The 11,499-nt window shown below is 49.7% G+C and overlaps 1 protein-coding gene across 1 annotated transcript; it reads left to right on the forward strand.

The window, feature by feature from the left end:
- Nucleotides 1–225: 225 nt before the first annotated feature.
- On the forward strand, nt 226–10,779 carry trim25l (tripartite motif containing 25, like; the record flags this gene model as incomplete). Its single annotated transcript, XM_084488001.1, has 16 exons — nt 226–900; nt 2,791–2,886; nt 3,421–3,654; nt 4,762–4,921; nt 5,319–5,357; nt 5,486–5,518; nt 6,267–6,311; nt 6,454–6,507; nt 6,658–6,690; nt 6,920–6,976; nt 7,371–7,577; nt 8,192–8,326; nt 8,786–8,821; nt 9,075–9,146; nt 9,686–9,751; nt 10,199–10,779. The coding sequence occupies 16 exons, from the start codon at nt 226–228 to the stop codon at nt 10,777–10,779; spliced, it is 2,523 nt and encodes an 840-aa protein (XP_084344127.1).
- Between the last annotated feature and the right edge of the window lie 720 nt (nt 10,780–11,499).

An 11,499-nucleotide genomic window follows, 5' to 3' on the forward strand; every position in this document is an offset into this window, starting at 1 on the left:
ACTCCCTCGCTCTCTCTCTCTCTCTCTCTCCCTGGAGGACTCTCTCTCTATGTCCTACTGCTCGGACAAAACTTCTTCCAATATCTTTAACGTAGAAGTTCTGTAGCTACCGTTCCAGCCCTCCGCGCGGACCCCAGTTTGACGACCCCTCACCCCCCAATCGCCAAACCGCCCCCCCACCCCCACCCACCCGCGCCCCCCCCCCCCCCCGGCCCCCCAGGAGTCATGAGCGGCAAGCTATGGACCGAGGAGCAGTTCAACTGCCCCGTTTGCCTGGAGCTGCCCAACGACCCGGCCACCATCCCCTGCGGCCACAGCTACTGCATGGGCTGCATCGCGGACTACTGGAGCAAGGCCGACGCCGCGGGCACCTACAGCTGCCCGCAGTGCCGGCAGGCCTTCAGCCCCAAGCCCCACCTCTCGCGCAACACCATGCTGGCCGAGGCGGTGGAGCAGCTGCGCAAGGGCGTCGCGCTCGGACCCGAGCAGCGGGCGTCCATCCGCAGCACCCGCTCCACCTCCTCCACCTCCTCCTCCTCCTCCGCCGCCGGCGACGCCGGCAAGGCCAAGGGACGCCGGCCGCGGGTGTTGTCGTCGTCGGCCGTGCCGTGCGACATGTGCACCGGGCAGAAGCAGCGCGCGGCGGTGAAGAGCTGCCTGGTGTGCATGAGCTCGTACTGCGAGAGCCACCTCAAGCACCACCAGAGCCAGAAGGCCATGCGGGAGCACGAGCTGATCTGCCCCACGGGCCAGCTGGCGCAGAAGATCTGCACGGAGCACAAGTACCTGCAGGAGTTCTACTGCCGGACCTGCTTGCACTTTGTGTGCTGGCTGTGCACCAGCAACCTGCACAAGGGCCACGAGTGCGTCTCGACCAAGGTGGAGCGGCTGGAGAAGCAGGTAAAAGGGGGGGAAGGGGGGGGGGGGGCACTGTGAAGTGGGAGGGTTATGTTGTAATGCGGAGGGGGGAAGCTGGGGGTTTGAAGGGATGGAAAGCAAGGCAAGGCAACTTGATTTGTAAAGCACTTTTCATGCACGACTGCAGACTCAAAGTGCTTCACGTTGAAACATAGTCGTACGCTAAAAATGAACTAATAAAATAGATAAGTAAAAGAAAGCACAGGGAAAGTTAAGAATAAAGTGCAATGTGTTATATATACAATAATGAAGGCGTTTGTCCTGCAATCTTTTTGAGGGTTTGGCATGTTCGCCAGATTTTGTATATTGGTTGTATGGCTGTTTTTTTCTACTTGTGACTTCAATGTCTGTCGTGGGATTTGGTTATTGTAACCTGATGGTAAATGTTTTTAATCTTGGCTTTTGCTTTTCAATGATTGAATACTCTCTACCTCATTGATATTTATTATATTCTTGCGCTTCTGGGACAAGTAGGCTGCAACACTACTGTCCCTGGTCAGTAGAGTATTTCCTGTTCCTGCCCTTCCTTGTTCTGTTTAAAGAATAAGGGACGGACGGTGCTCTGTCAAATGGGCAGAACCTGTTTTTTGAGACTGTGATTATGAACCTTTATAAACTCTCCCTGTTTGTGTGTGTTCAACGATAACCCTTCAAGTTGGGGCTGAAGGAAAGGCCACAAACTCCATGAGTGTTTTATTCTAGCATTATCAAACACAGAAAGTGGCTGTGCACGTATCACACACACACACACACACACACACATAGCAGAAGTTACGCATCTATATTGACACACCCATCTTTATTCTATTTCTAGCCCATGGTTAGAATGCTAACAACCTTCAGAAAGTCGTCAGCCTCAGCGCTGTAATCCGTCTGCTGCTGATACTGCCCTCTGATGGGTTTCACTGGGTCATCAGTCACCCATTGGTGCTAGGTGCTGCTCCCATTGTGTTTCCCCGACATGCGGGCAGCGCCCGGTGTAAAAAAAAAACCCCACTCCAGACTGCATTCCACTGGTTTTCACCCGTCACTTCCTCCACCTCGCCTTCGACTAGTTTTATCTGTGTACAGTGTATGTATGTATGGGGCTGACAGACTCAGTGAATGTCCCATATTGGTCCTCAGTTTGATTATAACAAAAAAACAACAACGTTCAATTCCAGTGCACTCCAGTTACTATATAATATAGTGCATGCGTGTGTTACGTCCCCTTTGGTGGATCCAGGGTATTATTGCTGGAGTCAAAGTAAAGGTTGCAAAACCAAGTTTTATTTACACAACTAAAGACAAACTTATATCAGAGCCTTCAAAACAAACCTGTGGGGGAACAAGGGACCGAAAGGAAGTTGCCAAACAAATGAAACAAGTATAACAAAACTAGGCCTAACTATTCACTAACTCTTCAACAGAAAACCAAACAAAAGGCCTACTCTGCTTATCTAAAAAAAGGGCGATTTGGGAAAATGACAAGGGTACCTAACTTACCTAGCAACCTACTTCCCAACACTTACCGTTTACAATTTTAACTAAGGCTCTTATAAAACTCAAAGGAATGGGGCTGCGGCAGCAACCTGCATGCAAGATCAGAGAGAGAGTTGCACAGGTGTGCTCCATTTATTGATGGACCTCACTCCTGATTGGCCAGGGTTGAAATATGAATTAGGTTGGGGATGGTAACAATAGTAGCATCATCATATTATTTATTTTCTAGGCATACTGTACGGAATTGTATTCCTTATTGATCTTATCATTTCCTTGTTTGCTGTTTTGGTTTAAATTGTGGGGAATATCATCTCCTTCTTTTTATATATTTGTTCACATGGAACCATGACAACTGTTGACATTGAACTGTGTACCTGTGTGCCTTTCCAGAAAGTTCTGACGGGGCTGCAGGCTGAGAACCAGCAGAGACTTCAGGAGCGAGAGAGGGAGCTGAAAGAGATAACCAGAATGATGGAGATCATGAAGGTATAGCATAATACTGTTTATTATGGTATTGCATAGCATATGGTTTGTCATGGTATAGCACAATCTAGTTTATTATGGAAATGCATAGCATCAAATTGTTTATTATTGTATATGAGGCATTCAGCTCACAATAATAAAGTGCAGTGTAATAAAGGTATGCAAACAATAACAATATGCGAATACAATTCAATTCATAGCCCTTAATCACCATTACAGTCTCAAAGGGCTTAACAGGCCGTATATTTATGACCCCCCCCCCTGACCATAGCCCCCACACGGGCAAGAAAAAAAACTCCCTTAATCAGCAAAAGGAAGAAATCTAGAGAAGGAATGCAGAGTGGGGGATCCCTCCTTCCAGGGATGGTCAGGAGTGCAGTGGGGGCCATAATTGCCATAAATACATACATACATACATACATACATACATACATACATACATACATACATACAGGCAAAACATTTAAAATAATTAAGTTTATCAAAGTAATGGTAACTCGCAAACACTTCGATAAACCCCCACCTCCTCCCCTGTAGCATTCGGCGGAGCGGGTGCGCACCGACGCGGAGCTGGTGCTCTCGGAGCTGCGCTGCTCGGTGGAGCGGCTGCAGACGCTGGTGGAGGCCATGCTGGAGCGGGCGGAGCTGGACAAGATGGCGGAGGCCCGCGAGGTGGCCGACAGCCTGGCGGCGGAGGTCAAGGTGCGGAAGAGGCGCGCCGAGGAGATGAAGGATCTGGTGCGCTGCGAGGACCACATCCACTACCTCCAGGTAAAGGGAGTGTGCTTTATGGGGACCACATCCACTACCTCCAGGTAAAGGGAGTGAGCTTTAATGGGGACTTCATCCACTACCTCCAGGTAAAGGGAATGTGCTTTATGGGGACCACATCCACTACCTCCAGGTAAAGGGAGTGTGCTTTATGGGGACCACATCCACTACCTCCAGGTAAAGGGAGTGAGCTTTAATGGGGACTTCATCCACTACCTCCAGGTAAAGGGAATGTGCTTTATGGGGACCACATCCACTACCTCCAGGTAAAGGGAGTGTGCTTTATGGGGACCACATCCACTACCCCCAGGTAAAGGGAGTGTGCTTTAATGGGGACTTCATCCACTACCTCCAGGTAAAGGGAATGTGCTTTAATGGGGACTTCATCCACTACCTCCAGGTAAAGGGAATGTGCTTTATGGGGACCTCATCCACTACCTCTAGGTAGAGGGAATGTGCTTTAATGGGGACTTCATCCACTACCTCTAGGTAGAGGGAATGTGCTTTATGGGGACCACATCCACTACCTCCAGGTAGAGGGAATGTGCTTTATGGGGACCACATCCACTACCCCCAGGTAGAGGGAATGTGCTTTATGGGGACCACATGCACTACCCCCAGGTAGAGGGAATGTGCTTTATGGGGACCACATCCACTACCTCCAGGTAAGGAAAATGTGCTTTATGGGGACCTCATCCACTACCTCCAGGTAGAGGGAATGTGCTTTATGGGGACCTCATCCACTACCCCCAGGTAGAGGGAATGTGCTTTATGGGGACCACATCCACTACCTCCAGGTAGAGGGAATGTGCTTTATGGGGACCACATCCACTACCCCCAGGTAGAGGGAATGTGCTTTATGGGGACCACATCCACTACCCCCAGGTAGAGGGAATGTGCTCAGTGGGTTAGGGTGATTTATGGGGACCTCATGCACTACCTCCAGGTAGAGGGATGTTGTGTTATGGGGACCTCATTAAATGGCCTCCAGTTCTGTTCTGTTTGACAGGAGAACGGCCAGGCTTCTCTCTCTCGCTCTCCCCATACTCTACAGTACTCTACTCTTCCATGATGTGTGTAACGTTGGTCCACGTTTCCCCCCCCCAGACGTGTGATGAGCTGGCCAGCCCCCTGGAGCTGGAGGAGCTGCCGGGCGTGCTGGTGAACCTGGAGGCCTCCCTCGACCCGGCGCGAGAGGCCATCCTGGACCTCAAGGAGAACGTGGAGGACCTGTGCAACGCGGAGCTGGGGAAGATCACCAAGAAAGGTGGGGAACACACACACACACACACACACACACACACACACACACACAAACCATGCAGGCACGCAGGCACACAGGCATGCACACACACACAATAAACCTTATCAATTATAAAAAACACCACACACACTCAGATACACACATGCGCACACACACACACACACACACACACACACACACACACACACACACACACACACACACACACACACACACACACACACACACACACACACACACACACACACACACACACACACACACACACACAATTCACGCAATAAACCATATCCATTATATTGAACGGATCCGTCTCAGGTGACACATTATTAGTTAGTTTTCTGATCTTGTGCGGTCTTAATTGTAGCCTAACATGTATCGTATATATTCTTCCTTTCAGTGAACGACACAAGCCTGTTCACGCTGGAGGGAAGCAACTGTGAGTACCTGAGGATTATTTGACTCAAGAAATAGAATAACACATCTTCATGTTGGTTGCATTGCTGTTTCTGTGTGGGACAAAGTTGTTGTGTCTGATGTCCAACCCCTTGTCCCTTTGTCCCCTAGCTAACCGCGGTGCAAAAGGAGGCTTTCTGAGATGTGAGTATTTGGTTTCACATACATTAAAGAGTTCAAGCAAAAAAACACACACACACACACACATTTGAAATGACCGCACACAAAACATAACACGGGTTATCGTTGTGTTTGATCAGTTTAAATGAGTGCTATGTGAGGTCAGCTGGCACGCAGCCAACACTTTTCTTACCCCTCCATGGTTAAACGTAACCCCTTCATTAACTGTATTTATAAAGTAACATTTTCTAACCACTATGAGTGCTGAAAGCCCTTTGACCACTTTCTGCGGTTCAAAGCTGTGGTTCTGTGTGAATGCCAGTTCTGTGATCGATTTTGGCAATGCTTTCTCAATGGTAGCTCAGTTATATTTTTTGCATTGATTCATCAATGTTAGTTCAGTGATTGATTTTCTTAACGTTAAATTCAGTGATTGTGTATGGCAGTTTAGTGATTTCTTTATGCTTATTCAATGCTTTCTAATGATGGTCCTTTGACATTTTAATGGAAAGTTTAGATATTTTTTCTGATAGTTCACTGTTGGTGTGGATAGTTCATTGACTATTTATGTAAGTTCACCAATTGTGAATTCAATGGTTACTGTTCATTTAAATTTTTTTGGTTGTTGGTTTGGTTGTTGTGATTTCTGTGTGAGCATCCATTTCCTGGCCCTGGGGGAAGGGCCAAAGTGCTGTGGCCCCAGGCCCAGGAAATGAAGTCTCACATTCATCCATTCATCCATTCACCAACTCTTCCCGTGTCTCCTCCCCAGTGTTCTCAGGTCTGGGCGCCCGCAGTGCAACCAGTCGTCCAACAGGTTTGATTACTATCGATTTCTAGAAGTACACCACTACTGCTGCACTATTGTGACGCTCTGCATTAGCTTCGCTGCTAATTGTTTATCTCGTACTAAACGTTAAACCCGTTCTTCCACGTGTTTCCCGCCGCTCGTCTCTCAGCGACCACCCCGAGCGTGTCAGTGGGGGTCCGGACGCCCGACAGGAGAGGACTAGGTGGGCGGACATTTTGAACTCCCAAATGACACTTGAGTTAGCTGCCGAGCTGAATGTTGTGTCTCAATATCATGAGAGTTTTTCAATTAATAGTTGTATTTACTTTGCATGTGTTTACATATCCTTTTATGAATTTTTTTTGCATCCTAGGATTAGATGTGAGGGGTAGGGACCCACCACGAGGTAACGCATCTGTCTGTCTGTCTGTCTGTCTGTCTGTCTTTGTGTCTGTCTGTCTGTTTGTCTGTGACCTCTGAACAATTAACCATGCAAATGTACTCACATATATCTTCACTCATTATTCACACAAACATTTATTGACTCAAAAATGAATTCACTAAAAAAGTCCCTGACTCATTCAGTCTCTCACTATCAACTTCACTCACTCACTCCCCTGTGTGTTTCCCTCCAGGAAGCTCCCCCAGACCCCAGGACGGACCGAGGAGAGAGAACCGGGGATTAGAAGCAGGTAAAAATAGACACACACACACAGCCAATGAATTCCCGTCTGGAATGACAAGCCCCGCCTCGACGTCGCCCCATTGGTCAGAACACCTCTTAACTCGGCTTTGATCAGAAACCACAAACCAGAATCGGTCAGAAAGCGCTCTTCAGCGGTGCTCAGCGATATCTTCGTACCGTGCATGACTCTGTTCCAGAAGTACCTGGAGCCACAGTCAGTTACCAGACACGTCAGGATGTCGTGCTCAAGGCCGCCACATGGTCAGGCAGCGGACAACAGGGGAATCAAACCCAGTACCTTTCGACTAGGGACTCAAACACCCGAGCCACTACCCAGACCTCATCCTGTGTCTTGTAACAAACCATGTCATCCCCCCCAACCCCCCCCCCCCCCCCCCCAGCGAGGGAGAACAACGGCAGGTCCAGCCCCACCCTGAGCCGCCGCGGGTCCGAGTCCCAGTGGAACGCCTCCCGTCAGAACCAATCCACGTCCCCGGCCCAGGTGGACCCCCCACGCCAGGCCGCCGCCGTCGCCCCAGCACCCACCCCGGCGGCACCCACCCAGGCACCCACCCGGGCACCCACCCCGGCCCAGGCCATCACTGGATGTACGGTGTCAAGTCGTTCACTGGTTGATTCGTTCGTTTATTGGCGTTGTTTCGATGTTCAGCGAGATGATTTTTCAATGTTCAGTTCAGTGTTATTCTGGCTGATCAGTCAGTGCTTTCTCGATGGTAGCTCTGTGTCTTTTTTTTTGTCTCAATGTTAGTTCAGTGATGATGGTCAATTCAGTGATTATTCATATCAATTCAGTGATTTCTGATGGCAGTTCAGTGATTTCTGTATGCTTATTCAATGCTTTCTGATGGTGGTCCTTTGACATTTTGATGGAAAATTCAGAGATTTCTTCTGATAGTTCACTGATGGTTAAGACAGTTCATTGACTATTTATGTAAGTTTACCAATTGTAAATTGTTTATTATCATTTTGTTTCTTTGTTAGTTCAGTGATTCCTCGACGTGAGCACAGTGGTTTACAATGTTAGCTCACTGATTTATGACATTAGTCTGAAAAGGTAATTCAGTGCTTTTCAAACATGGTCTCCTCTGCTTCTAGTCGTGGTCAGAAGGTTAAGTATGGTCTAATCGCGCCGAAGGTGGAATATATAAAAATACGTAATATTCTGTCCCGTTCTTGCCTCGCCTCCTCTTCTTCTTCTCAGCCTTCAGCCGGATGTCCTCCATCAGCAGCCTCTTCCGCTCCGCTCGCCGTGGTACCGCTCAGGCCACACCTGTGCAGGACGCGACCCCTCCGGCCCCCGGTCGCAGCGGCCCATCAATCAGAGGAGGAAACCCATGTGAGACCTGGACCTCAAACTACCTCAGTATACGAGGACACCGAGCTCAATTGAAAACGTGTTCTCATTTGATGTCAGCCATCTGAAAAGTTCTGGTAGAGAAAGAACATACAAATGACATGTGTTCAGTAGCCAGCAGCCAATTGGCTGTCTGTTCTATTTTTAGAATTGACAGCCATAATTAGTGGTATTTAGTTCAAATGACCCAAGGCCTGTCTCTGAGGCATCTCAACCACACCGGCAGAATCAGAACTCATGTGGTTTTAGGTATGTTTTCCGTTTGACCGGCTACTAGATGTTATCGGTTTTATTCAGAGATGGTTTGAGCATAACGCAACATGACACAAATCCCTTTTTATTTGGCCGACAATTCCGTGGAGTCTGTTTTAAATGGCATCGTATGACAGTATGGATATTTGTTGCTGTGCTTAACTGTTGGCACCTTGATCTTCTTCACAGGGGGAATCGGCACTCTGTCTGAAACGCCAACAGAAGGTGAAGCAACCGATTTTAAGATTTTAAGTATTCCATGTGATTTTTAACGCCACCCGAGGTCTGGGTGATGTGTTCCCTGTTATCAGTATACAAGTGGTTAAAAGATGAGTTAATGTACCACTCAAAAGGTTATTTTAGAAATGTATCATGTAAAAAAAAAATATATTTTTGTCAGCTAGTGTCTGGTTCTTATTTCATGACAAAGACATAATGAAAAGTTGTTCAAGTTTTCCTTCTCTCTTCCCGTTCTCAGTTAACCCCGCACTGTTCTTGGATTCACCGTCCCCAGACTTCATGCCGAATGACGGCTCAGTGTTCCCAGCATGTAAGCCTTCATTTTCCTTCATTCTAATGTGCTCTTATCATTTCACCCAAAATGGAGGGACTCAATTGGACACCCCATCCTAGGCAGTTAAGGCAGTTAAAGGAAATGTGTTGCAATTCTCCTTCCCGGCCACACGGGGGCGCCGCTGCTGTGTTTCATCTCCAGGAAGCAGCGTTTGAGATGTCAATGTGTTCATGTGGTTAACTAAATGGCATGGATGTCTTATAATAAGGTTTAGACAGGGTGCTCCTTTTTCTAGCAACGACAAACAGGTTAGATGAGATGGACACCCTAGTGTGTGTGTGTGTGTGTGTGTGTGTGTGTGTGTGTGTGTGTGTGTGTGTGTGTGTGTGTGTGCGTGCGTGCGTGCGTGCGTGCATGCGTGTGTGATCATGAAATGTACACGGTAGATCGAGATACATTTATTTTCCCCACATTCGCTATCCAATGCGTCTTGAACACAAATACGAATCACCTGGGGTGTGGGGGGGATGTTGTTCCCATGGTAACGGACATCTTGTTGCTCCTCTCCACGACAGTGAGGGAGATCAACCTGGACAGCATCCAGGCGCCTGAACCCAGAGGCAGGGAGGAGTTCCTTCAGTGTAAGAGCGCCCGCACACACACACACACACACACACAAAAGGGAACCAAGTCCTAAAGCAACATGTAGATGGAAAGTCATGTAGTAGGTTACTTAGTAGGGCTGCGGGTTGATCATGGTCCATAATTCTAAAAACTTGGGTAAAACGCATGCTACTGCATGAATTACCTGATATTGGCTGATTTGGGTCACCAGGTAATCTGGGTACAGCCCTTTCAAACCTGATTATAGCGAGTGGCTTGTGCCAGTGAGCGAAACCCTGAGCAGCATCATAGCCCCTCCCCGAAATGAATAAAAAGCTCTGCCAAAAGTCGGCAAGAGCACATTGTTTACATTTTGATAGTGGGCGGGGGGGGGGGGGGGGGGGTGGTCCCTCTATAAAAACCCAGTCACTTTAAAAAAGCACAGAGAGAAGACATTCCTGACGATTGCCCACTCCTCCCTTTAGACGCCGTCCAGCTGACCCTCGACCCCGACACGGCGCACCGGCGGCTGGCGCTCTCCGACGGCGACACCAAGGCCACCCTGCAGGTGGCCGCCGCGCCCGGCGCCGCCGACTCGCCGCAGCGCTTCGACGGCTGGACCCAGGCGCTGAGCCGCGGCCCGCTGGCCGGCGCCGGCCGCAGCTACTGGGAGGTGGAGTGGCGGGGGCGGGGCTCCTCGGTGGGCGTGGCCTACGGCTCGCTGGCCCGCAAGGGCGGCGACGGCCAAGCCGGCCTGGGCTACAACGCCCGGTCCTGGAGCCTGGAGCTGTCGGACACGCGCTGCGTGGCCATGCACGACAACGAGAGGCGGGACATCGCCGTGGGATACTCGCCGCGCGTCGGCGTCTTCCTGGACCCGGTGGCGGGCACGCTGGGCTTCTACAGCGTGGCGGACGGCATGAGCCACCTGCACACCTTCCGCGCCAACTTCACCCGCCCGCTGTACGCGGCGTTCGGGGTGGGCGTGGGCGTGGGCGTGGGCATGGACTTTGCCCTGGGACAGTTCAGCAGCAGCGCGGACAGCGTCAAGCTCTGTCCCATGTGAGGACGGGGGGAGGAGGAGGGGGGGGGGTCTGTGCGTCCGTGGGGAGATGCACGCCGGGAGGGTCTGGAGCAGCGGGACGTGTGGGGTGAAGGTTGAGTTAAGGCTCAGTTAGGGTTCCACGTCGACGCAACGCAAGGACCACGCAGACCGGTTTGGGTTCTGCGTCGGGTTTTAGTGAGCGGAACCAATCGCAGCCCTAGCTGCTGCATCGCCTCGACGCAAGGTTACACTTTTTGGGAGGCGCGCGTCAGGCCCTTGCGGTTGCGTCGACGTGGAACCATATTTGAGCCTTTATGCCCTGCCACTTGGGCGAAAATTGTTTATTTTCTGATTGGGCAACAGATTTAAAGCAGGCAGCTTTTTGTTCAATAATTAATCCAATAACATATCTTTAAAACCTCTTCTTCTAAAGCGAATGACATTTGACGGAGCCCTTCTCCGATTCTCACTTTCTGAAAACATAACATATTATACCACCAGGTGTGAGTGTGATTAGCCGTTACAAGCCGTTTTGAAAATCGGCCTCTTCTGACATCACAAGTGGGCGTGTCCACCTAGACGTGTGACGGAGAGATGAGCAACGTTTGCTACAGTCCACCGGGTAGGCTGGTAGACGGATCTATCCAGCGTACATCTAGGTGGACGCGCCCACTTGTGATGTCAGAAGAGGCAGATTTTCAAAATGGCTTTTAACTGCTAATCACACTCACACCTGATGGT

Source organism: Micromesistius poutassou (genome assembly GCF_964030765.1).
Source record: "Micromesistius poutassou genome assembly, chromosome: 24".
Lineage (NCBI taxonomy): Eukaryota > Metazoa > Chordata > Actinopteri > Gadiformes > Gadidae > Micromesistius > Micromesistius poutassou.